General features: G+C 50.2%; 1 protein-coding gene and 1 long non-coding RNA gene across 3 annotated transcripts; one reads left to right on the top strand and one right to left on the bottom strand.

Annotated features, from left to right (window-relative positions):
- Positions 1-830: 830 nt before the first annotated feature.
- CFAP90 (cilia and flagella associated protein 90) lies at positions 831-16,417 on the bottom strand. Its single transcript, XM_045863653.2, has 3 exons — positions 16,166-16,417; positions 3,087-3,203; positions 831-1,295 (listed from the first exon to the last, which is right to left on the bottom strand). The coding sequence occupies exons 1-3, from the start codon at positions 16,313-16,315 to the stop codon at positions 1,116-1,118; spliced, it is 447 nt and encodes a 148-aa protein (XP_045719609.1). The 5' UTR covers positions 16,316-16,417; the 3' UTR covers positions 831-1,115.
- LOC123834533 (uncharacterized) lies at positions 16,305-26,405 on the top strand. Of its 2 annotated transcripts, XR_008505156.2 has the most exons (4): positions 16,305-16,819; positions 25,350-25,497; positions 25,635-25,719; positions 25,834-26,405. It is a non-coding gene; the product is annotated as an uncharacterized LOC123834533 (long non-coding RNA). The 2 variants fall into 2 exon arrangements; XR_010413366.1 differs by lacking the exon at positions 25,350-25,497.
- The last annotated feature ends 672 nt before the right edge of the window (positions 26,406-27,077 follow it).

The following is a 27,077-nucleotide window of genomic DNA, read 5'->3' as shown; positions in this document are numbered from 1 at the left end:
AAATTTTTTCAAAAGAATAAAGAAACACGTAGGGGTCACTTGGCTTGAAATTGTCAATAAGTCAATGTCATGTGTCCTTAGAGAATCAAAACAATAAAACCAGCCATGGGGAAATCAGCAGTAAAATTAATTAGATCACCTGCTCATTAACCACTAAGCTGTGGGAAATGTAATTGTGATAGGTGAGGGATGATTTCTTTCAAGAGACCGATTCATTAAAAATACAGCCGATATCTTAATACTTGAATAAGTTTCAAATTATCTCCAAAATAAACATTTCCAACTAGGGTGAGAAGCAGGTGTTTCCAAAATGAAAACTATTCGCACGAACTGTCCTGGGCTCTCGTGTCTGCATTTGGACCACTGAGTCCCACACACACTCCTCACGGTTTGGAACTCCCACTTGAAGAGGAAAGGTGGGCTCCGATCGGTGAAATGACGGGCTCTGTACCCATGCCGCTGGGAAAGGCAGGAGCCAGAATTTCACACCAAAGCCCAATCTCTTCCCAGGACCTGAGGCGAGGAGGGACAGCGGCATTACTGGCCACAGAGACCACCCGTCCCTACCAGGCTTTTGTCCTAAACTGTGCAAACTCGTGTTATTTACAGCTCAGTCCTCTGGGGTGGGGCGGGGGAGTGGATGTTGTAGGATCTGGAGCTCAATTATTCCAAAAGGAGATGATAACATTATATCTCCTCCTGGAGGAAGGCAGACTCAGGCAGCCCTGGTTTCCATAGCTGGTGAGAAAGGGTGTGCACGCCCCTCCCGGGAGCGCCCCCCAGAGCCTGGCAAACCAGAGAAACAGTGAACAGAGTCACCAGACCACGGTCAAGTGGGAACACTTTTCCTTTTATTCAAGTGCTCACAATGGATCAGTCTGTGGCATCATTTCAGCTGACATGATCCCACGAGATGTTCATCACAGGTAGTAAAGGCCTTTGGCCAAGGTCTTCACCACGGCCACATGAGGAAAAGGGGCTCCCGGGCCCGTCCCCCCACTGTCCAGGCGCAAGCGGCGCAGGCCAGCTCCCTGACCCCAGTGAAGCGGGGGGTGCAATAAGGCCCCAGCGCTGCCCGACTGTGCCACCCCACGGTCCGGGCCACAGCGGGGGCATCAGGCTGGAGAAACGTGCCCAAAGCCAGGCGTCTTGATGCTGGGGATGCCGTTCTTCCTGTAGAAGTCAGCCTTCACGTGGTTGGCTCGGCCGTGGTCCCGGTTCAGGGGCTCCACGGGCTGGTGTATGCGCCTCCCATAAACCGAGGACATCAGCACTCCCACAGGCCGCTGACGCTCCTGTCGGGGTCACCAGAACACGGGGTCAGTGCACACCTCCCTGGTCACATGACCTACCTTGTGTCCTGGAAGCCCTCTCTGCCTGCCGCACTCCTAACGTGCTTCTTAATGCCAGGGGGCCGCCTAAACTATGTCAGATCCTGTCCCTCATGCTCCGAGCCCCTCATGGCCCCCAAGTCCTTCATGGCATTCAGAGGAAGGGCAAAGAGCTTGCACCGCCACCAGGCGCCCTCTCACCCCCCTCTCACTTCAGATGGTGTTCCTCTCCCCTCCCTTCCCTCCCGCTGTCCTCCTGCCTGCCTCCCCCTCCCACCCCCCACCTTGTAATCTCCCTGCCCCCCATTTGCCGGCACCCCCATCTCCCCTGACCCCCATCTCCTCAGGCCCCCTCATCTCGATGCCCCCCATCTCCCCACACCCCCACTTTCCCAGTCCCCCTTATCTCCCGACCCCCTTCCCTCCCCAGCTCCCCAATCTCCTCTCACTTTCCCTGTGCCCCTTAAAAGGCTTTATTTCTCTGCACACCACTTACCATGACCTGGAATTCAGTTCCCTATGTATAGGACGTTTATTTTTCTATTTCCTCGTAGGAACGTCAGCTCTAAGAGGACAGGGACTTTTTTCTCACCCCTTCTATGCTCAGTGCACATGGAAGGCACTCAGAATCTGGGGCGTGATATAGATGTTATGACAGGAAAACACTAGCCAAGTCACTGCCAACTTGGAATGAATTCACATAAACAAAAGCAATAGGAAAACACCTAATGTCTGTGACTTATGTAGTTACACCTCATAGTTCACCACTTAACTTCCCATCGAAATAAAGTTTCCCTGGAAGTGTCATGGCAACATTTTTTTTTTCTTTTATATTTCACTTATTTATTTGACAAAGAGAGAGACAGTGAGAGAGGGAACACAAGCAGGGGGAGGGAGAGGGAGAAGCAGGCTTCCCGCTGAGCAGGGAGCCTGATGTGGGGCTCGATCCCAGGACCCCCCCTCTCCCCCCCCATCATGACCTGAGCCAAAGGCAGACACTTAATGACTGAGCCACCCAGGCGCCCCCAGCATTCTTAACAATAGCAGCCACAGGCAAAAATCCTCTAGCAAGAAAGAAATCCCAGCAGAGGCTCTTACGTTCTGATCTCTGTGCCTTGTGGAAAAGATGATGATATTTACTCAGCACCTGGCTCTTAATAACCATGCTGTCCTCAGATCAGACTCCGTGGAGACCGTGTCCCGAGTGCAGGAAGGCACCAGGAGGGTCTCACCGCTAAGGAGACACCCAGCCTCCTGGCACCCGACACCTGCCGTGGCTCAGACCTCGCCTCCCTGGGGCCTGGGAGTTTGGCTCCTCTGTTGCTCACACAGCTGTGCAGCCGACCTCAGTCCGAGCCCTCCCTTTCAGAAAGCCACACACACCCAAATGAGGAGCTGCCTGTACCTGGAGGTTGGAGGCCGGTACCTAAACTAGAGAGCATATTCTTGTTATTCTCCCAGGGTCCATGGGAGAACTAGGACAGCCAGGACTCAGAAGTTAAGCAAAAACCTGCCTTATCTGTTGAAAAGAACTTCTTAGTTTTGCCTTCATTAAGCTGTTAACTAAACCACAGAGTCACAGAAACAAACACACAGAAGGAGAAGAGAGGGAACTGGAAGCGCCTGAGTCCAGCCCCGGGGGCGGCGAGGAAGAGGAGGACCGCCCGCGGGAGTCAGCACAGCAGGCTGGTAAACAGAGATGCGCACACACAGCTAATCTGTTCGCACTTGGTCAGCAGTCGGTCTTCACATTACCTCCTCGTTCACGTGAAGTCCCAGGCTTTTTGCATGTTCTCTGTCGTCTCGGTGCAGTTTCTGGTCGTAGCCTGGGCTCTTGTTAAAAACACAGTCGTACAGGGAAATGACTCCTGTCTGGGAATAAAAAGAGAAAGCCAGGCATGGGCTCACTGGATGGCTGGGCCACGGAAATCCTCGTGGAGCTTGGAAGCCAGGCTTCTCCCTGATGGACAGTGGAGATGTGCAGTCTCCCGTCTGCACTGAGTATGTGCTCGGGAAGATCACCCCAGAGCAGACCCTGGACGACCAGAGCAGGTCCCCAAAAGGCCCAGCAAGGTGGGGACATCCCCGTGGCTCTTTTTCTGCACCTCCTACAGACCCCTCCTTGATCAAGGCACTTGACCCTCCCGATCTCTGACTGTACCACCAACACACAACCTTAACGTAACAGTAATCCACTCAGTATGTACGTTTTTCTCCTTCATTTCCACCTGTCTTGTATTTCTCAGGTTTTCTGCAATAAGCTTGTACTGCTTTAAAAAATTAACCATAACTGAACACTGAGACAATATAACCGAACAGAAGTATCTGTAAGTTGCTGCCAACAGGTGGGCACCTAGTACAAATCCCTCTCCGAAGAGACAGAAATATTTCCTTTAATCAGATGCGGTAGCTCTAACAGATGTCATTCATAATGCATGGATATATATATTTGATATATAATATATGTACATTTATAATATATGCACATACATCAGACAGATATAAAAATACGTGCACACGCAAAGCTTTGATGTATTAGAAAATTATCACGTAAACAGCTTTCATCTGAAATATCTCCATTTTTTTCATCCCAAATTTCTCTTGATATAAAAATTAATTTGCTTTATCTGGTACCTAATAAAAGGAAAAGAAATTCTTGTGTTAGCTCATCTTTAATCTTCATGTGTAAGTCAGGCCTGTCCTTTATGTTCCTCCAGCCAAGGGCCCACTGCCCTGGATCTTCCAGCAGTAAACTGAGACTCGCCGTCTCGCCGGTATTTGGGGTCACAGGGCGTCTGCCTGCTCGCTTGCTTGTTTTCCCGGGCAGTAATGCTAGAACAATTTCCTCCAACTGCAGGACGCGGAGGTAGAAGCTAAACAGTGAACGGGATGCACGGCATGGGTTTGGTCTGCTGGGAAAAGGGGACCGCCCATCCTCGCCGACTGCGGGGCTCAGCGCGGCTGGCAGCAGTGGAAGTGGCAGGGAGTGATGTGGCTCCTACCCCATCCTTGACAAGTCCCTCACGGGCCACCTGTCCTGTGCCAGAGCTGCCGCTCCTGCTGGGGGAGTCGGGAAGATTGCTCACACACACGGCCACCTCCCTGGTGCAGTTAACTACCTAGTAAGGAAAACAAGGTGAGCTTTTAGGATTATTTTAGGTTTCTAAGAATTCCAACGGCAACACGCCTGTGGCACTTACTCACCTGCTTTGCCCAAGTTCAGAGTCATTCCAAGTGACTTAGGCAGGAGCCGTGGCTTTGGAGTCTGTGCCCCAATGGCCATATAATGAGGTCAGCTTGCAGGAGCTTCTTGTTGGCACTGTCCTCTGTCACCTACTGGGCTCCTGGGTCTGTTCATGCACTGGGTTGGCTGGCCCTGGCCTTCACCTGCCCTGAAGACCACCTACAGTATAGCTCATACACCCCGGGTTAAAAAACAGAAAGCCCAAATCAGTGGGGCGGAGATACCTTATTCCACTTTGGGTACTGTAAAAATCGGCTAGCTATTTGGGAAAAACAATAAACTTGGATCTTCACGGCACATTTATCATCAGAAGTCAATTCTGGATGGCTTAGAAAAACAACTGAAAAGAAAATCCATAAGGGACCTCCTACGCATAAAAGTATTGGGGAAAATGTCACAAAGAAAGTATCAATCACTTTGGTTATATAAAAATCAGACATTTGATAATCAAATAAAATGAAGACTTTTTTTAAAGCCTGTAGGAAGGATGGAGAAATCTCAGTATCTTGAACAGTGTGTAGGAGGTAGGATGTCCGCAGAAACTGGGGGCATTGGCTGGGGGCTTGCTTCTAGCCTGGAGAGGTTCAGCACACCTTGCAGCTAGCCTTTCTTGGGAAGCCACCAGGCCAGAGGGCCCTGAAGTGACACAGAGAGGCTCAAGCACACCACGCACTCTGCCGGGATGGTGGGACGTAAATTCCCCAAAGGTGGGAATGCTGGCCTCTGCAAGGCAAGGCACCACGATGCAGACCCTTCCTTTTGGGGTTCAGAGCAGAGGTCCTGGCCCGGCCCGGCTGACCCCAGCAGGCCGACCCAGACAGCAGCTAAATACCCCGTCGCCCCCACACCATCCCCTTACAGGGATTTAAGCTGGGCTCGTGGTCATAATCTAGATGTCCCATTGTCGCCAGAATCCCTCTGGCCTGGCTGACCCTGTGAAGTGAGTGTGTTTCTGGGAGTCTGCAACAGAAAGACCTGCTCCCCAACCAATCAATCAATCAATCGGATCTTTGAAAAAGAAAAAGACAAGCCTCAGCAGCACCTGAGAAGCAGGTTAGTTCCGGAGTGCCTGCCCATCTTGCCATCTGCTAGAGCAGTCTTTACGAGGGATCTCACTGCACCCACAGGGTGTGAACAGCATCTCTCTACTGTGCAGGGATGTTGCGTATCTACCACTTTCCAGAGTACAAATGAATTTGTCTGTCACTGAGAAATAAGGGGGGGAAAGCCCCTCATCAGGCCGGCAGCCTCACTTAGCAATGTGACTGTCCGTTTCCAAAACCTAATCAGGCCGAAAATCTGTTTTTTTCCTGGATGCTAATTATTAATCTTTCTTCTTTCTGTCTTTCATCCCTTCATGGTTTGAAGCAAAATCGCGTTAATAAAAACCAATCTGGATTTAGATGCTATCACAAAACAGAGCTTCTGGGTTCACTGGTGTTTTGCTATTAAAATCTCTCAAGAGATTTCCTCTCTCACGCGTATCATTGCTCTTAAAAAACAAAGCAAAATGAGCCCATTTATTTTCTCTCTGGTGATCTCCCTTTGTCCCTTTGCATTTTGAGTATTGTTAAAATGTAGCATGGTCTCGTTCTGGGTGTGGTGTCTGATCACTTGCCTTCAGTTCCCCTAAGGTGACCCATACTCCTACCAGTGCAAATAACAGTGGCCCTGGGCCGATGCCGTAAGAATGGAGACCTTCACGTTTCAACCTCCAAAGTACATTGCTCTAACCATCGGACAAGGCACCCAGCTCGGCTCCAGGACAAAAATAGGGGCGTCCCCATCTTACAGGAGACCGCAGGCTGAGAATGGAAATAAACTCATTAATTAACCAATTCAAGGTAATGCCCACGGAGCAGCAGAGGTATGCACAAAGTACAGCAGCACCAGAGAGGAAGAATCCGCACCTGCCCGGCTCGGGCAGGAAGTCCCTGTGGCTGCAGTCAGCACGGGAGAGGCCGCCTCGCATCCGTATGGCTGGAGCCCCAGGGAAGCCCCCTCCCTGCATGTTAAGCGTTGAATTGCATCCACCAAAAAATTCATACGTTCAAGTCCTAACCCCCAGGATCTCAGAAGGTGATTTAGAAATAAGGGCGCTGAGGATGTAACTAGTTAAGGTGAGGTCATACCGGGGTAGGGTTGGGCCCGTCATCCAAGAGCACTGGTGTCCTTATTTAAAAAGGTTCAGAAACCGACATAGACACGCAGAGGGAGATGATGTGAGGAGGCACAGAACAGGGCCATCCACAGCCGAAGGGGAGCGGCCTGGAGCAGACTCTCCCTCACAGCCTCCAAAGGAACCAACCCTGCCAACACCTTGATTTGGCCTCCAGAACGAGGAGACAGTAAGTTTCTGTTGCTTAAGCCCCTGGTCTGTGGTACCTTATTATGGCAGTTCCAACGCACACACTTGGCAGCGAGCAACAGCCATCTTGTGAACAATGGAAAGTAAGAATGGAGCTAACGCATTCTGCTTCAAGTAAACTGAGTCAGTAGACCATTCAACCCAGACAACCGGGTTGGTCGACATCACCAATATTCAGTTCTGCTCTACTCCTGACTCCACAGAGGGTTAATCTCCTCTGCTCCTTTGGGCGACTGAAGCCAAGTGGCCAGTTCTCAGCAATGAACTATGAGTGGGGGGTGACATGGGACACCAGGTAAAAGCCTGTGGGGACCCCTGAAGCTTCCCGTGAGTGTTAGCAGCTTCCTCGGCGGTTGGTGAGTGACTCTCGTGGGCAGAGCCATCCCTCGGATCCCCGTTGGACTTTTAACGTGAGAAATAAGCCTTATTTGGGGCATTGAGACTTTGGAGGCTGTTGGTGATTGCAGCATAACCCTGTTCCTCATGCCTAAAGCAAGCAGGTACCTGAGGAAGTCCTGGCTTCTACCGCCTCCAGCCTACAAGGGCGCATCTGCGGGTCCCGCACTTCTGTGCCCAGTTCCCCCCAGAGGGGTTACACACACTCTCACACCAATAACAGGAGTTAAGATCTCCAGCAAACTGGGACCTGAGTCCGTCCTTTCCTCCTCTCTTTCAGATCGTTTAAATACAAACGCACTGTTATTGTCCATTCAAACGAGGTAATGAGAAAAAGGAAATTAATACATTTTTACCGTGGTACTCGGGCAGGGGTAATGTTATGTGCTCACTGAACACACTTTCTCTTCCAGAATAAACAGAAGACCACAATCACCAGGTGCGATCACAATTAGGCTGGGGCCAGGTGACAAGCTCTGGCAAACAACTGTGGGGGAAACCAGCGAGCATCACCTTCTAGGTGGTGGTCCATAAGAGCTCTCATGTGCCCTCCATGCTCTCCCCTGGCTCTTTGACCAGCAAGTTCAGAGGGTCCAATGCAGGACTGCAAGCTCCCAAAGATCCGCACATCTGGGAACCACTAAAAAGGAGCCTGGTTTCCCAAGTTACTGGGCAGGAGAAACACACATGAAGAAAGAAACACTCTTCCATTATGTTAACGTTTATATGCACAAGGCCAGTGGTGTGCTTATGTTAACAAGCAGCTCTCTGGACAAAAAAGACCTGACTTGTAACATTTGCTAATTTCTGCAGTAGAAATACTCTCACCGTGCCTGATTTCAGGCTTCCAAACGAATGCAGAGTTCAAACAAAATGCTAAAATGTACGAGCAGGCTCTGACACTGGTTAAGACTCTCAGGGTTCAGGGTCTGTTTGCTTCCAGAGCACATCCCAGCCCGCCTGGACCGAAACGTTAATCAAGCTGTGATCAGGCTGCGTTCATTTCCTCTCTTAGTGGGCATAGTACTGTTACCTCTCATCCGGAGGGTTTCAGACACTGTTTGCCTACCAGTGTGTGACCTACTTTTAAAAAAAAGACAATTCTCAAGGTGATCCAGAAGAGTTTCCTTTGATTCATAGGGGCCTCATTTTTACTTCTGGTAAGTCTAGTGCTTCTCCCCAGGGGGGTCCAGCGGTATGTGAAACTTAATGAGGACATTTTCATTAATTCTAACATCATTGAAAATTCCATTCTCAGAAGGACTGTCGCTTGTCAAGGATATAATGTTAGCTCTTAAAAGGACAGTACTCAGCTCTTCTCTTTGGCTCCTCTGTGGCAAAGATTCTGTTTCTAGATCTAAGGGCACAAGTTTGGGAAATGGTTGTAACTTTTCCAACAATCTGAAAATTTTACCAGTTTAATAAGAATCCTATCATAAGCAGCCTTGTTAATGCGGTTTTTTCACTACTTTTAAGGGATCTGTTGCTGGCAGTGCTGCCCAAAACCAGAGCCCTAGAACCTGCCGCCTTACCCCTGAGTTGAAGTGAACAAACACCCACCTTTGATCTCACGTGTATTTCCTACTGGAGGTGTCTCTGAGTGAGGGGTCTGCGCAATCTGTCGCCAAGAGGAGACCTGGTACTTGCTCCTGCTTCTGTTGACTCCAGTGCCCTCACGCCCCCGCCCCCCAGCTATTCACATCACTGAAGGAAGGCTGAGCCACCCGTGCTGAAACTTGGCCAGATCTGTTGGGGATAACGCTGTTCCTTTTCCTGTGTCACTGTACCCCTCAAAAGGGGATGACTTTGAAAAAAACGTCTAAGTGGGCGCCTGGGTGGCTCAGTTGGTTAAGCGACTGCCTTCGGCTCAGGTCGTGATCCTGGAGTCCCGGGATCGAGTCCCGCATCGGGCTCCCTGCTCGGCAGGGAGTCTGCTTCTCCCTCTGACCCTCCCCCCTCTCATGTGCTCTCTCTCTCTCATTCTCTCTCTGTCAAATAATAAAAATAAAATCTTTAAAAAAAAAAAGAAAAGAAAAGAAAAAAAGTCTAAGATACGGTGTTACATGAAAAGGGCAAGCTGCAAATACATATGCACAGCTGTGTGTTCTGCGTGTAAACATGTTCTTTTAAACACAGTCAGACAGCACTGCGTTCATGTGCGCACAGCGGACGACCCCCGACTCCAGCTGTTTCGGCCCATACGTAGGACTTCGGCTAGAAGGACGCGCGCACGGCCTCTCCCCTCACCCTTCCTCCCTCCCTCGGGGTACCCTTCCTCTTGCTAAGCTCCACCTGCCCTGGAGGAAGACATTCAGCCCCACCCCTTGCGCCCACAGACCTCTAGTTTTCTGTCACTGGACAGGGAAGATGCAGCCGCCTTCAGAAGAAGCAACACCGTCCACTCCCAGTGTTGGTCCCTGAGGAGCAGAGCAAGGCCAAGGAAAACCCAGGCAGCAGGTAATGCCAAAGGGAACCTCTATCTAGTCTAAGAGGCTAATCTTGTCAGTGACTTATCCTGGTTTAAATAAACTTTGCATCCCATTCCTGCACGCCTCCTTCATTCACTGCAGCCGGTATTTATGAAGCGCCCACAATGAGACGGGCACCGTTGAGATTGCTTGGGACAGAACCATGACAACAATAATCCCTGTCCTCACAAGCTCAGACTTCAGTGGAAGAAACAAGCAGCAAGATAACTAAGTAAAATGTTTAGTCAGTTGATACTAAAACATGTACAGGAGGAAAAACGGGCAGGGAGGGGGAAGGAAACGTCTCTGGGGGGTGCTCATAACTTCATTCAGCGGGCACTCATTTTTACTGCAAGCATGTGGGTGCAAGGGTCTGCCTAGATTTTAAGAAGTAAAGGAGCACCAGAACTGGAGCTTACCGCTCCTCCAGAGCCCTTAGGAGCGGCTGAGGTTGCGTGGCAGATTGCTCCGTGCCTAAGGATGAAGAGGCTCCATCTCGGAGGGGGTGGGGGGTGGCGGGCTCGTACTGAACACCTCCTATACACTGGATGTGGGCATCTCTGGACAGTCAACATGCATCGTTTTATCTACAAAGTGCGTGGCTGCATTCGGTGAAGGGCAACTCCCTGATCAGGAGGGTCAAGAAACAGCCTCTCGCCTCCCTGCCTCCACCATACACCAAGAAGGAAAGTGGGCTAATCTCACTAAAGCTAGGGTGAGGCTTTCTGAGCCAAGCTTCACCTGAGACACAGCTATCTACAATCCGGCTTACCATGAGGGAAAGCATATTCTAAAACCACCTAAGAATTTTTTTTTTTTTAATGTAGCTCTTAAACTTTGAGAAATTTAATAAAATCTTTCATAAAAGGGCATTGTCCTTTGACTTAGCTTTTCCATTTCAGTGGCAGAAATGTTGCGTAAGGCAGAAGAAGGAAAAAAAGTAATTTAAAGACATCACTGAACTGAATCTGCCTTGCTGCCATCGGAACAATTTTATAGGAAAAGCCCCCGCTGCCAGAGCTCCCTCGGGGGCAGTATGGGAGTTGATCACATTTTAGCTGGCAGCTTTAGACGACAGATTTGTCTCAGGATCCAAGGCATTACTGGCTCATTATCCAAGAGCCTGAACTCTGGGCTCTTCCAGGGGAGATGCCTTAGATTAGAAGCCACCAGAATGACACTCAGATTACCTGCCTCACCTGTAAATCTCTGACAGCAAACAAGGGTGAGGGATCTAAGACACCGGCCGGAAACTAACCTTCAGTGAAAGGAAACTCGAATGACCACTAACAAAAGCAAACGGTAATAATCACAGCCCTACTTACATGGGGTTTCCTATGTACGACTGTATACCCATGACTTAAATTAATTCCCATAATCACTCCATGAAGCTGGGACTGTTTCCTAGAAAGTGACACGGAGGGTTTGTGACTTGGGCAGTCTGCTCAGCTGGTAACGGAGCCAGTATTTTTACCCAAGACTCCTCGGCCTGTGCTACTAACTGATCACTGAGTGTGTCCCACAGTAATTGACTTAAGAGCTAATTCTGCCAATTTGTTCTCAGCTTTGGGTGCAGCCTGGGTTCACAGTTAACTGAGAGGCAGCTGAGTCCTCTAGCAAATTTGTGATACAAAGCTCATCCTCTTCAGTCCAACTGATCTCACGGTAGAGAATCAGCTTCTGCAGCCCCCCAGCCGATTAAATACTAGTTCATATAATCCCCAGGAGCAGGTTATTACCATTGGCGGCTATCCAGTAAATGTACTTTGAAATGCCTTTTGTTTTTCTTGCGGCCTTTACGGCTCTTTTATTCAGGTGTTAATATTTCTGCTACATCATTTTCTTCTGTGTGACACTAAAGACTTCAGGATTTGAATTTGCTTGTGACCCCAGTTATCAAAACTGTACCGAATTTTTTTTTCATAAAGTCTGTTTTGCATTCATTCATTCGAAGGCCCATTCCTAACTTCCAGGGACAGTAATCTATCAGAGCAGGGGTTGGCGGACGTTTTGTGTAAAGAGACAGATAGTCACTGTTTTAGGCTTTCAGGTCACATGGTTTCCTGTTGCAACTACTCAACTCTGGTGGTAGCCACAGATACTACTAAATGAATGAGCATGGGACCGTGTTCTAATAAAACTTTATTAAAACAGGTAGTGGGCCAAATTTGGCCCAAGGGCCTTTGTGTGCAGACCCCTGAATTAGAGGGGCATACTTCTTGCCTACGCCTGATTTCCTTCTAAGTACAGAGCCGCGGGCACCTCATACCTCAGGCATCTCTCTGCGTCTTGTCCCCAGAAAGGTAGAGTCACATATCAGATTGGTGCATTTAGGAATAAACTGGACCTGCCATGTCCAATTCTGCTCGTTTCCTGTTGGCAGTACCTGGCCCACAGGGGGTGGGGGTTCAGCTCTGCTTTTTCTGGGGCCCACAGCTGCAGTGGCCGGGTAGGTATATCTACCTGATTCAGAGCTACAGTGTCCGCAATCAATTTTTACCCAGAATTCTTAGCAGGAACCTGCAACCTGGCTTTTATCTCTGATAAATATGTATCTTGACCCCCATCTGTTTTAGTCTTTTATCTTATTTCTCCATAGTCTCAAAGTGGTACTTAATAGGACTCCTCAAAGGCACACATAAAATGATGTATTTGTAACTTTTTTTCATTTTGTCAGGAAGCCAGACAAAATTTATGTTCTCTCAATAAAACAGCATGGACCAACTTTAAGCACGGAGATTCCTGGCCTTTCGGCTGGTTCTCTCATGCTGTGCAGGAATGCTCTGCATGAGTCATAAATTGGCAATGATACAGGTTTTGCATGCTTAAATTGTAAAATTCATTTAATACATGAAATTATTTACAGATAAAAGTTCTTTCAAAACATATTTCTCGGGCACCTGGGTGGCTCAGATGGTTAAGCGTCTGCCTTCAGCTCAGGTCATGATCCCAGCGTCCTGGGATCGAGTCCCACATCAGGCTCCCTGCTCCTTGGGAGCCTGCTTCTCCCTCTGCCTCTCTCTCTCTCTGTCTCTCATGAATAAATAAATAAAATCTTTAAAAAAAAAACCATATTTCTCATGGGAGGAAAAAATATGAGGTCCCTCGTGGCAATGAGGTTGGGCACCATTGCTCAGAACCTCCCCAGTGTTCATACCTGGTGGATATTCATGCTTAGGAGCATAGGCACCAGGGCTGCAAGGACAGCGTGCTGCAGATGTCCCCTTTCTTCCTTCCGTCCTCCCGTCCTTCCGTATTGCTCAAAGCCAAACAGAGAGGTGCTAACAGATATGAGATCCCCCTGGCCAAGGGTTATGTGTTAGCTTGCTCGGGCTGCTAAAACAAAGCACCCAGACTGGGGGGTTTAAACAAGAGAAATGTACTGTCTCACCATTCTGATGGCTGGAAGTCTGAGATCAGGGTGTCCACAGGGTTCGTTCCTCCTGAGGGGCGAGGGGAGAGCTATTCCCAGCCTCTCTCCTTGGCTTGTAGAAGGCCATCTTCTCCCCGTCCGTTCCCACCATCTTCAATCTGTGCGTGTCTGTCTCTGGGTCCAAATTGCCCCTTTTCATAAGGACACTGGTCATACTGGATGAGGGACCCTCCATGACCTCACTTTAGTTGGATTACCTCCATAAAGACCCCATCTCCAAATAAGGTCACATTCTGAGGTGCTTGGGATGAGGACTCTAACATGAGAATTTTAGGGGGACACAATTCAACCTGTAACAGTTGTTTAAACTAGAAAGCACTGCTTGTGTTTGTAAGACTAAGCTCCATGATGTTCTCTTACATTTCATGCATGGCAAGTCCTCCAGTGTGCGCTGACCTGATCTGAATGGGGATTCACCGGGGCTCTAGGGCTTGTGGGTGGGGAGGAGGAAAGGAAAGGAAGGACGGATTCTGTGGGAATAACTCACACATAATGAGGGAAAGACTTCTGTCCTCCCAGGCACTTGGCTCACCTCCACCCTCCCTGAGCCACTCACTGTCTCTGCAGGCTGAGCATCTTTGAATAATGATGCCCCTGCACCCTGAACCCCAAGACACACTGGAGACATTTAGGGAAAATGGCTTGATGAAAGGAGTAGAGGACTCCTGACAAGTTCTGAATTTGATTCTCTTCCTTTGGGTTCCTTTCCAGCTTCTGTTTCAAAATGGCCTATACAGACCAGCAGGCTTTCCCCATGAGGCCCACGTGCCTGCTGCAGCCAGGTGAGAATCTAATGAGGGCTTCCTGCCCTGTGCTCCCCACGGGCGGCTGTCCAGATCTGCCTCGTGGTCATCTTCGGTTTGCAGGGGGCTCTCCAGGGGTGTCCGTACCCGTGACTTTCTGGGCACAGTCGCTGCACTGAGGGCTGTCAGGCTGACCCCAGAGGGAGTCCTGCCTCAGTCCACTGCACAGCCCTGGCACTCCCGAGACCCTCTCCCAGATCCAGGGCAGAGCGGTCACCTTGCCCCTGGTAGTAGTTCTGGAAGCCCAGAGGCTCCCAAACCCTTCCCCTAAGAACGGTTGACCTAACTCACCCCCCAAATAGCTCAGGACACCAGGCTGAGCATTCTCACACCCCACCCTACCCTGTATGCCTTAACCCCAGCGCCTCATTCCAGCGAGCATGCCCCCCACCCCAACACACACACACACACAGGGCTCAGCCCCCGCTCATTCTCTAGGTGAGGGGGAGGTCCACCTTACTCTTGCCGTCCTGGTAACTGTACTCTTTGGGGTCAAGGTGCCCCGGAGCAAGGCCGCTCTCCCACCTTCTTTCCCCCTGTGACTCTGATGTCTCCTCACGCCCCGCCCCTGCGCCCTCACAGGCTGCGCACACCCGCACAGGCCCCCACCCTCCACCCCTTACCCCCCTGCAGCCCTGCCCGACAGTCCCAGGCCAGAGTTGCAGCCCAGACCTTCGGACTGCCCCGAAGTGTAGCACCGGCCTGCAGCCCCGCCCCATCCACCCTCCCCTGGTCTTCTCCACAGCCTTGGTCCCTAGCAGTGAGGCCCCAGTCCGGTCTCCGGCAGTGCAGCTCCACCCCAGCCCCGCTACGCCGCAGGACGGCCTCGCCCCTATCCCGCCTCTCCTCCCGCCCCCTCCCCGGCTCTGCAGCCCCGCCCCCATCCCCCTTTCCTCTGACCCCTCCCTGGCAACGAATCCCCTCCCCCATCCCGCCTCTCCTCCCGCCCCTCCCCGGCTCTGCAGCCCCGCCCCCATCCCCCCTCCGGCCCCTCCCTGGTGGTGAAGCCCCGCCCCATCCCTCTCCTCCAGCGCCCTCCCCTCTCTGCAGCCCCTCCCCATCCCCTCTACCTCCTCGCCCCGCCCCTCCCTGGCAGTGAAGCCCCGCCCCCATCTCCCTCCTCCAGCCCCCTCCCCTCTCTGCAGCCCCTCCCCATCCCCTCTACCTCCTCGCCCCGCCCCTCCCTGGCAGTGAAGCCCCGCCCCCATCTCCCTCCTCCAGCCCCCTCCCCTCTCTGCAGCCCCTCCCCATCCCCTCTACCTCCTCGCCCCGCCCCTCCCTGGCAGTGAAGCCCCGCCCCATCCCTCTCCTCCAGCGCCCTCCCCTCTCTGCAGCCCCTCCCCATCCCCTCTACCTCCTCGCCCCGCCCCTCCCTGGCAGTGAAGCCCCGCCCCATCTCCCTCCTCCAGCCCCCTCCCCTCTCTGCAGCCCCTCCCCATCCCCTCTACCTCCTCGCCCCGCCCCTCCCTGGCAGTGAAGCCCCGCCCCCATCTCCCTCCTCCAGCCCCCTCCCCTCTCTGCAGCCCCTCCCCATCCCCTCTACCTCCTCGCCCCGCCCCTCCCTGGCAGTGAAGCCCCGCCCCCATCTCCCTCCTCCAGCCCCCTCCCCTCTCTGCAGCCCCTCCCCATCCCCTCTACCTCCTCGCCCCGCCCCTCCGTGGCAGTGAAGCCCCGCCCCATCCCTCTCCTCCAGCGCCCTCCCCTCTCTGCAGCCCCTCCCCATCCCCTCTACCTCCTCGCCCCGCCCCTCCCTGGCAGTGAAGCCCCGCCCCCATCTCCCTCCTCCAGCCCCCTCCCCTCTCTGCAGCCCCTCCCCATCCCCTCTACCTCCTCGCCCCGCCCCTCCCTGGCAGTGAAGCCCCGCCCCATCCCTCTCCTCCAGCGCCCTCCCCTCTCTGCAGCCCCTCCCCATCCCCTCTACCTCCTCGCCCCGCCCCTCCCTGGCAGTGAAGCCCCGCCCCATCTCCCTCCTCCAGCCCCCTCCCCTCTCTGCAGCCCCTCCCCATCCCCTCTACCTCCTCGCCCCGCCCCTCCGTGGCAGTGAAGCCCCGCCCCTATCCCCCGTCCTCTAGCCCCCGCCCCGCCGCGCCCCGCCGCGCAGCCCCTCCCCGGTGCGGCTCACCTTGGCCTGGCGGTAATAGTAGCTGTGCTCCTTGGGGTCCAGGCGCCGCGGCGGGATGTAGCTGAAGGCGGACAGCGCCGAGAGGGGCGGCGGCCGGGGCTTGCCCCGCAGCGTGGCGGCGGGGAGCTCCTCCTCTCCGTCGTCCTCCATGCCACCCCGGTGAGGGCTCGCGCCCGCCGATGTCGGGCCCAGCCTGCCCGCTGCCAGCAGCCGGGCGGCCGCGTTCCGCGTTGCCTGGAAACCGCGGCCGCGCGACGCCGGGCTGGGACCCCTGCCCCCCTCCCGGAGCTTCTCTTCCGCGCAGCGCCCCCCTTCCCGCGCCTCGGGTGCGCTCTCTGGGTGCGCTCTCTGGGTGCGTCCTCGGAGCCCCAGCTGCACGGCGGCAGCGTCGGGGTTCCCGGTGGGAGATGCCGCCGGGATCAGCACGTCCCGACCTGCTGACCGCCTCCACGCAGCGTAGTTCGGTCACGCACCGACCGCCCGTTCGCGGGCCGGCTCCTGACCGCGCACCTCCTGGGCGCCGACCTTGGAGGCGCGTCCTTGAGCCGCGCCGCAGGAGGCCACGCGGGGCTTACAGTCCGCTGGTAGAAGGGAAAAGACCACCTAACGAGGGTCCAGAGCGCCGCGCAGTAGGAACGCGATGGGAGCACACAGGTAACTTAAAACGGTCTGGTAACCACGCCGAAAAGGTAAAAGACACAGGTGAAATTCATTGTAATGCGATATTTATTCTGCGCAGTTTGTCCAAAACATGATTGTTTTAACATGTGTCGCTAGCCACAGTGCAAGGGCAGGGTGCCCACATGTGGCTGGGAGTTACGGATCAGGCCGGTGGGGGTGTAAAACTCCATGAATCAAATCAGCGTGTCCGCGGCTCTGGTTAGGGCTCTAGGCCCCCTCTACCAACGTGGTTGTAGGTCTTAGATCTGAATGCTGGCTCAACAGGCCTGTTCCCTTGGCTTAAAGTTCATGGAGCAGAAACTCACGATTCATAAAAGTGAGGGAGGGGAACGGCAAGAAGATGACAAAGACTGGGGAAGTACTTTAACCAGGTGCTTGCAAAGGCCAGCCTCTGTGAGGAGGTGAGAGTGGAGCAGAAATGTAATGATGAAGAGCCAGACTTGCAAAAGTCTACCAGAAAGTCCCTTCCAAGCAGAGGGAAGAGCAACTGTGGGGCCCCTGAGGCAGAACAATCTTGACGTGCTCCAAGGGCAGCAAGAAAAGAGGGGGGTGGAGCTTCATGAGGAGGAGACTGGGAGGAAGGGAAGGTGCACAGGTAGGTGGGGACCAGACTGAAAGGTCTCTGGACAGCCCTTTACCTTCTCATCCACCCCCTCTTACTAGGGATCTCTTTGCAATTCCTTGACGCAGCCTGGTGGCTAGAGACCTGTCAGGCCAAGGCACAAGGTGGCACCTCCATGCTGAGGTCTCCTGGTGTCCCCTGGAGGTACTTCAGGACAGGACTTTGAGCCACCACTCTGTCTCATGGGCCCCCATGAGGTCTGAGAACCCCATGTGCCTTCTTTGCCCTAATACCCACCTCTTTGCTTGGCAGGACAGATGAGTTGGACATGAATCAGACAAGGGTCAGACACCAGTCCACCTGGTCCTCAAGCTCCAGGGGACATCTCATGAAAGGTTGATATGTCCTTAGAGCTTGGAGACAGAGCACCACCACCTCTCCTTCATGTGAATTGAAGGGAAAGTGTCTCTCATCCTTCCCCTCCGTGGGCAGAAGTCCTCATAAAAGCACCAGCATAGGGGAAAAAAAAAAAAAAAAAAGCTCTTATAATCTATTACCTCTCTCAGCCTCTCCAACCTCTTTTAAAGACCTACAGAGGTGGTCAGTTGGTCATTAGACTTGGCAAACCTTGCATAGGTAATCCAGTATCATGGTGTGGAAGGTGGAAGGTAGCTGACACCAATTAGCTTGAGAAGGTGGCTTAAACTGACACTGAAATAATTTGATCATAAAATCCTTTTCCACCGTCTAGGGATGTGAATCTCTTCCTTGTTTCAGTAGGTGACATTTAATTATGCACTAGACTGAGAGCTCTGGAGGGCAAGGCGACACATCTTTTTCTTCTTTGATGGCTCAAGCAGGTCCTCAACAAATAGTTGACACACAGTAGGTCCTCAATAAATATTTGGTGACTAAATAAAGGAATACAGTTGCTGTAACTTGGTTCCCTCTAAAGGAACAATTAGGACAAGGGCTTGATGCTTGCCTTATTTGGGAAATAATCCCAGAGAGTGTGAATGAAGGACCAGAGGAGTGAGAGGAGCAGGAAAGTCGGTATAAGGATGAATTATCAAGGTCATGACAGAGGGCATCTCAGAACTTTCTGAGCAGCGTGGAGTGAGCTCTCAGAATTGCCTGCCAGATCGACCTGGAGGTGCCTTTTATCTCTTGTCCACAGCCCTCCTGGGCTGAGGCCTGCCCTTGATTCTTTGATTCTTTGACTCCTGACTGGGTGTGACCCCTGTGTGGTGCTGTGCACGCTCCCCTGTAGGCGTCTCAGGGTCAGTGAAGCCCTGGGGTCCACAGCAGAAGGCATTGCCATCTACTGAGGTATGGTGCTGGTTCAGGAGGTGAGTGGTAGCCCCGAGGAAGGCCGCCACCCCCGAGTCTGCCGGGCAGAGAGGAGAGACTAGGTAAGACAGACTTTGCCAGTTTCCATTATTTAGAGGTCTTAGTTCCTTTAAAAACTTTTTTCCCCTATATGATCCTATTATGTATTCCAGGCATGAGTGGAATCGAAAGTCAAAGAGTCTAATATAAGTCCCTCATGTCTGTAAATTGTCCTTGCAAAGTTCTGTGCAGAAGGGAAAGGGACAAGAATGAACAGTTACTTTCCAAGGAAGTGAGTTAATCGCACAAGCATGCACACTCCCTCGGGGGTAACTGCAGGGGATCAGCTCAGCTCCGTGCTGCAGGTGACCGCCTCCGCCTTGTGCCGTATTCCTCCTCCTGGTCCCACCGCAGCATCACGGGTTTGTGGCTGACTTCGGCTGGATCCCGTTGCCCCGCTCCGGCTCGGGCTGACTGCCAGTGCCCTCGTGACTGTCTATGCAGCCCGCTGCGCTCGCCCACCAGGCCCTCTGCTGCCTGCACAGCCCCACTGGGACCTGGGGGCAAGCACCCGCGGGCCGTTCTCAGGAGTGTGGGAGGTCCCGAGTCCAAACTGCAGCTGGAAGCCTGTGGCATGTCTTCCGACATCTGGACAGACGTGAGCATGGGGAGGCCCAGTGGGAAGAACTCTTTGTCAGTGCCCGCCAGGGAAGGAGAAAGCCAAGAAGCCGTCGTGTCTCGTTAGCGGTGCAGCCGTGGCTTCAGCACATTTCACGTGGCATGTGATGTTTATCAGGAGCTCTCCTAAACCCATCGATGCTTCAGGCCAGAAAGGAGCCTCTCGTTCTTTGCGCCGATGGGAGAGCGGAGATGTGGCAGGGTTCGGTGCCTTGCAGGTGACACGGCCCCTGGGTGATCCAGCGGGAAGGCGGGGGAAACCTGTGTGGCGGAAAGCTTTTCTCCGCGGGGCTTCCGGACCATTCGGAGATGGAGCCAGGCCCGACCTAAGCACAAAGCCTCACGGCGTATGCGGAGGTTTCAAAACAAGGTTTAAAAAAATAATCATAAATATAAATAAAATAAAACAACCTTAACATCTCCATTTCGCATTTAAAAGCTTTGACAATTATTTTGTTTTTAAATGCCAGTGTAAACTCAACTTAAGTGGCTCAACATAATAGGGCTTTAATTCCCAGGCTTTCAAACCTCTGAGAAATGACTTGGATGGAGGGCTTCTCCACATTTGGTTGGCCTGATGAAGGCTGAGAGTAAAAGGGATGGATGTAAACACACCCACGTTTGTAACCAGATAGGAGGCGAGCTGTACATCCAGAGATGTTACAAAGGGCATTATGAACGCAGGGATATGGAAGGATGCTCCTGCAAGCCCAGATATCCTGCCTGCACTGGTTTCCAGACCCCCACCAGGGCTGTTAAGGGTGAGAGCAGCAGTGTGACTCTGGGCGTGGAACGGGGCCATCACTGCTGTCCTCCAGACCATCGTAGCCAGATCATGGGCATGCCGGCGGTCCGAGGCGGGACTGGGCAAGACTGCACTTCCCTGGACGCCTCTTCCCCGGTGATGTGCTGTCAGTGGATCTAGAGAGCTTGCTGTCACCAGGTTCCTGTAGCCTGGCTCATTAAATTGATGGGGCTCCCCGCGGTTAGTCACTTTAAACATCAGACTTACAAATCAACACATAAATGTAAACTTAATTTTGGTTTGTTCACCTTGTGGGTTTGTTTGTTTGTTTGAAGTTTTTATTTAAATTCCAGTCAGTTAACATACAGTGTAATAATGGCTTCAGGAGTACAATTTAGCGATTCTTCACTTACATATGACACCCAGGACACATCACAAGTGCCCTCCTTAATACTCATCACCCATCTAGTCCATCCCCGCCCAACTCCCTCCAACAACCCTCAGTGTGTTCTCTCCAGTTAAGAGTCTGTTTTATGGTTTGCCTCTCTCTCTCTCCCCCACCATGTTCATCTGTTTTGTTTCTTAAATTCTATGTAAGTGAAATCAAATGGTATTTGTCTTTCTCTGACATATTTCACTTAGCATGAAATGCCCCATCCACATCATTGTAAATGAAAAGATTTCATTTTTTTGATGGCTGAGTAATATTCCATTATGTGTGTGTCTGTCTGTCTGTCTGTATATATATATATATATACACACACATCTTCTTTATTCATTCATCAGTCCAAGGGCATTTGGACTTTTTTCATAATTTAGCTATTGTAGATAATGTTGCTGTAAACATTGGGGTTCCTATATCCCTTTGAATTAGTATTTTTGTACCCTTTGGGTAAATACCTAGTAGTGCAGTTGCTGAGTTGTAGGGTAGCTCTAATTTTAACTTTTCAAGGAACCTCCGTACTGTGTTCCAGAGGGGCTACACCAGTTTGCATTCCCACCAACAGTGTAAGACGGTTCCCATTTCTCCATATCCTCACCAACACCTGTTGTTTCCTCTGGTGTTAAATTTAGCCATTCTGACAGGCATGAGGCCCTAATTCATCATGGTTTTGATTTGTATTTCCCTGATGCCGAGTGCTGTTGGGCATTTTTTCATGTGTCTGTTGGTCATTTGTATGTCTTCTTTGGAGAAATGTCTTCATGTCTTCTGCCCATTTCTTGACTGAATTTTTTGGGTTTGGGTGTTGAGTTTGATAAGTTCTTTATAGAGTTTGAATACTAGCCCTTTATCTGATAAAACATTTGCAAATATCTTCTCCCATTCAGGAGGTTGTCTTTGGCTTTGTCTACTGTTTCCTTTGCTGTGCAAAAGCTTTTTATCTTGATGAAGTCCCAATACTTTACGTTTGCTTTTGTTTCCCTTGCGGTTGGAGACGCGTCTAGGAAGAAGTTGTTGTGGCCAAGGTGGGAGAGTTGGCTGCCTGTGTTCTCCTGTAGGATTTTGATGGATTCCTGTCTCACATTGAGGTCTTTCAGCTATTTTGAGTCTATTTTTGTGTGTGGTGAAAGGAAATGGTCCAGTTTCATTCTTCTGCATGTGGCTGTCCCAATTTTCCCAACACCAATTATTGAAGAGACTGTCTTTTTTTTCCATTGGATATTCTTTCCTGCTTTGTTGAAAATTAGTTGACCATAGAGTTGAGGGTCCATTTCTGGGCTCTCTATTCTGTTCCATCGATCTATGTGTCTGTTTTTGGCCAGTACCATACTGTCTTGATGATGACAGCTTTGTAATAGAGCTGGAAGTCCGGAATTGTGATGCCGCCTGCTTTGCTTTTCTTTTTCAACATTCCTTTAGGTATTCGATTTGTTTGTTTGTTTTTTTTCTGGTTCTATACAAACTTTAGGATTGTTTGTTCCAGCTCTGTGAGAAATGTTGATGGTATTTTGATAAGGATTCAATTGAATGTGTAGATTGCTCTGGGTAGCATAGACATTTTAACAATATTTGTTCTTCCAGTCCATGAGCATGGAATGTTTTTCCATTTTTTGTGTCTGTCTCAATTTCTTTCATAAGTGTTCTGTAGTTTTCAGAGTACAAAAATTTTACTTCTTTGGTTAGGTTTATTCCTAGGTATCTTATGGCTTTTGGTGCAATTGTAAATGGGATCGATTCCTTAATTTCTCTTTCTTCTGTCTCGTTAGGGTATAGAAATGCAACTGACTTCTGTGCATTGATTTTATATCCTGCCAATTTGCTGAATTCCTGTATGAGTTCTAGTAATTTTGGGGTGGAGACTTTTGGGTTTCCACATAGAGTATCATATCATCTGTGAAGAGTGAAAGTTTGACTTCTTTGCTGATCTGAATGCCTTTTATTTCTTTTGTTGTCTGATTGCTGAGCCTAGGTCTTGTAGTACTATGTTGAACAGCAGTGGTGAATGGACATCCCTGTCCTGTTCCTGATTTAGGGGGAAAGCTCTCGGTTTTTCCCCCACTGAGAATGCTATTCCCTGTGGGCTTTTCATATATGGCTTTTATGATATTGAGGTATGTTCCCTTTGTCCCTACACTGTGGAGAATATTCATCAAGAAAGGATGCTATACTTTGTCAAATGCTTTTTGTGCAACTGTTGAGATGATAATACAGTTTTTGTCCTTTCTCTTTCTAATGTGAAGGATCTCCTTGGTTGATTTGATAGAGAGGAAGGGGGTGGGGGATGGAAAATAGAGATGAAGACTATGAAAAGCTCGAAAGTTCCAGTTCTAAAATAAATAAGTCTAGAAATTTAAAAAGTAAGCATAGGGAATACAGGCAATGGTATTGTAGTAACTCTGTATGGGGACAGATGGTGAGTACACTTCTCCTGGAGAGCGCTGAGTAATGTACAGAATTGTTGAATCACTAAGTTGTGCTCCTAAAACTAATATAACATTGTGTATTGACTATCCTTCAATAAATATTAAAGAATAGGGGCTTCTAATAGAAATCACGGTTCATCCATGAAAGGCAATTATACAGCCATTCCAAATATGAAGGAACGTTTGCAGAGATGATAAAGATATCTCAAATGTTCTTCAATGTTAATTTTTGAAAGACTTTATTTATTTGAGAGAGAGAGAGAGCTTGACCGGAGGGAGGGGCAGAGGGAGGATCTCAAGCAGACTCCAGCCTAGCCCAGGGACCAACATGGGGTCAATCTCTTAACCTGTAAGATCATGACCTGAGCCAAAATCAAGAGTCAGACACTCAACTGACTCAGCCACCCGGGAGCCCCTCAGATGTTCTGAAGTGCAAAATGCATGCTGAGAACCCTTGGGGGTGGGAGGACATTTGTGACACAGAGTCTACCTAGAAGGGAGGGGTGCCTGGAAGACCTGAGCATGCAAGCTAAGGATGGTGGGAAGGTGCCAACCTTCTAACTTTTCCATCTTTGTATATAAGTCTGAGGAACAGCTTATCTGTATCTACAAAAAGTCTTGCTGGGATTTTGATTGGGACTGCAGTTAATCCTTACACCATTTAAACAGAACTGATGCGTTTACTGCATCAAATCTGTCAATCCCGGAACATGCTATGTCTCCCCATACATTTAAGTCTTTTAACGTGTCTTTCTTCAAAATTTTGTAGTTTTCCAACACAGATCCCGTGTATATTTTCTATAGATGTATACCTGCATATTTGATTGTTTTTGGAGCTAATGTAGATAATATTTTTACAATTTCTGCTTTCTAAATGTAGTTTTTTCTGTTGCAGTCTTGCATCCCAAGACCTCACCAAACTTATGTATTCATTCTACAAAGTTTTCTTATAGATTTTTTGGAATTTTCTAATCATGTCATCTGTGAATATGGTTTTCTTTCTACCTTTCCCATATGGTTACATTTTTAAATTTTTCATTGGAGTGGCATGACTTCCAGTATGATGTTGAATGAGACTCATAAAAGTAGATTTCTCTCTTATTCCTGGTTTCAGGGAGAATATCCAGTGCTTCACCATCACACATGATGTAAGCTGCTGGATGTTTTTGGAGATGCCCCTTACTGCTACTAAGTGACCATAGAGAATAATTATTAGTTTTGTTACTTGTAATAGTGGTAGAATAGTTAGATTTAAAAAAAAAAAAACAAAACTGTTCATGGTGGTGGATGCATACCCAAGTACTTAGGGTAAAAGTATATGATAGTTTGGATTTCTCTATAAACCTTCCAATAAAAAAAAAAGGAAAATAAAGGGAATAAACAGATGAAACATGATTGGAAAATTCTGCTGATTTTTCTTGCTGAATAAAAGGACTCACATGGATTCATTCATTACACCTTTCTTTCTCTAAACTTTTTGTGTATTCAAAATTTTCCATAATTAAAGGAAAAAACAGTAGAGTAATTAAGAGATATTGTTTCTTGCAATCATTGGAACCCAAAATATCACAGAGTGTGCACTAGATGTCAGGGACTCTGGGACAGGGTGGCAGACAGACACTTGTCTTCTGAGACAGGATTGCACGTGTATTAAGGTAAAATGTCTTATGATGGAGTCCAACAGCCAAAGACCACCAACGTGAAGTTAGGCCTACTGACTGTTGAGGCAAGGGAGACAGCACCCCAGGGGAGCCAAATGGAGGGCTGGCTGGGGTGATCAGAGGATTCGGGAAAGGGTGGGTTGGGGCAAAGTTGAATGAAGCTGGGTTGGAGATACTCGCAGCAGAGCAGGTTTGCGTGTAAAAGGGCTTAACGTTGGGCCCTGCTGGAGAAGGCGACTCAGGGTCCCCAAAGGTAAGATAAATGTGGGATGTTGTGTTCACCACTCCCCCCAGCCCTGATGAAGCTCTGCATCCAGATGGAAATGGAGGCTACTTCTTTGTGTCAGAGTCACTGACGTTGCTCAGATCCTGCAGGCAGCAGAAGGATGTTCCTGTTCTTATTGATATGGTTTCAGACAGCGAAGATTTTATAGGAGGGGGATACTCAGCACAATATCCTTGATGCTAATTAACAAAAGCAGCTGTCCAGGCTCACGGTGGTACGCCCAGGATTCACCAGCCAGTCGTGTTCCTCCTTGAGAGCATTCCCCACGTGCACACTCACCCCTAGCTGTAATAGTGAACTTGAACTGAGAACGCAATGTAACACATGTACCAATAACAAGAGGCCACAAGTCTTTCTGAGCATTTACTACTTTCTAGGGCTGGCCAAACAAGTGACAAGGTGTGCCTCATTTCACTAACCTGCACGAAGCCTTTAGACTCCAAAGCGTCTGGGCATGTTCAAGTTTGGGAAAATCTCAGCTTTTGGAGGCTAATTCACAGAGCTCACCACCACCACCGAGCCCAGGTGCCCTCACTGCCCTTGAACATGAAGTCTCCGGGTGGGCGCAGCATTTTTAGAGGGAATGGAGGGCTTCTGCCTTCCCAAAATCCTATCAAACATGCTGAGTTCTGTTCCTTCCTATTTCTTCTTCCGCCTAATAGGTGTCTACCAAGTCTCCATACACACATGGCCGTACAAGGACATGCAGATAGTGTCCTGGTCTCCAAGGAACTCCCCTTCCAGCAGGTATCTCCTGGCCCGTGTCCGGTTTACCCTCCATGTCTGGGTAGGCCTTGTTCAGGCAAAGTGCATTCCTTCCTTAGAGGAAGGTAAGGAAAGCTGCGTGTTTTGTTCTGGCAGAATGGTCACCCCGTGTTCCCAGGACTCCTGCCCCCTGCCCCACCTACATGCACCTACGGAGGATCCAGTGTCCAGAAATATTCCCTTCTGAACTGCAGCATCCCAGGGAGCGTCCCGAGCTTTGCTGCCACCTAGAGGAAGGCCTGAAGAATGTCACCCTGGTGCTTCTGGGGTTATGCTTGCAAGTAGAGCAACTTTTTACTTTTTGTTTTTTAATTTTCTTTGCTTTTACTTTTGAAAAGCTACGGCAAGATATTGAAAGGTATCCTTGATGTATGGTAGCAAGAGCTATAGGAATGAATATGTCATTCCAACAATATCATCACTTTTGCTTGTATGGGTAAACATTTCAACTCAGAGGCCTGGGATTGAGTCGATGAGGACTTGAATTTATCATTTTACAGAGCGCGTCAAATTCACTTCCAGTTGGTGAAACCGGAAACCTTATATCTATTTACTAGCGTAAATGATCTTTAGGACATACATGCACATTTCCAGGATTAAAATTTGCTTTAAAACAAAGTTCAGTCCATCTGGCCTCCTTTGGTGAGGCCGCCCTGTGTGCTTTGTGCCGGGGGCTCTGCGGCCAGGCCAGGCCTGAAACTCTCTGCACCCCACAGACTCATCTCCCTTCCATCTAAACTTGGGCTCACAAGGCTCCCCACAAAGCCTTCCTTCCCTCCCCAGGCAGGCCTGGGGTGTTCTGCATTCTGAGGCTTGCACACCCGTCAGGGGGCCAGCCGGCTCGTCCCTGTCATCATCTGCGCCCTGATTCGCCTCACTCGACTCCTTGCCCCTCAAGGCTGGGCCCTTTTCTGCTCCCTCTGCAGCTGCAGCGTTCAGGGGGGCCCGGCATCGTCTGAGCCTTTAATAAACATGTGGTGAACGCACGAGGGATAGGGGGGAGCCGAGGGGACAGCAGTCCACCAGGGGATGGGCCTGCAAGGGCAGGGGACGGGTGAATCTGATTCCCAGTAGAGCAGTGAGGAAGAAAAGGTCCTGCTGGAGGAGGATTCACACCAAGAGGAAAGGTGGAAGAAGAACGTTTTGGGCCGTACTTTCTCCTCACAGCGTTTAGAGCAGACTGTCGCCACCTCTTTGTGTGGCTATTGGTTGGGTCTCGTTCCCCTCTTTTCTCACCATGTCTCAGGCTGGTCCATGCCCAGGGATGAGGGAGTCATGGGAAGAGCTGGGCGGTGCAGTGAGGTTGGCCTGGTGGCCGGGGAAGGGACAGCGAGGTCGTG

The sequence above is a fragment of the Mirounga angustirostris genome, unplaced genomic scaffold, assembly GCF_029215605.1.
Source record: "Mirounga angustirostris isolate CCGP_5_RB_7025 unplaced genomic scaffold, mMirAng1.0.hap1 SCAF_7, whole genome shotgun sequence".
Taxonomy (NCBI): Eukaryota; Metazoa; Chordata; class Mammalia; order Carnivora; family Phocidae; genus Mirounga; species Mirounga angustirostris.
Note: the sequence above shows the minus strand (reverse complement) of the source record. Positions and strands in the feature narration are given on the sequence as shown.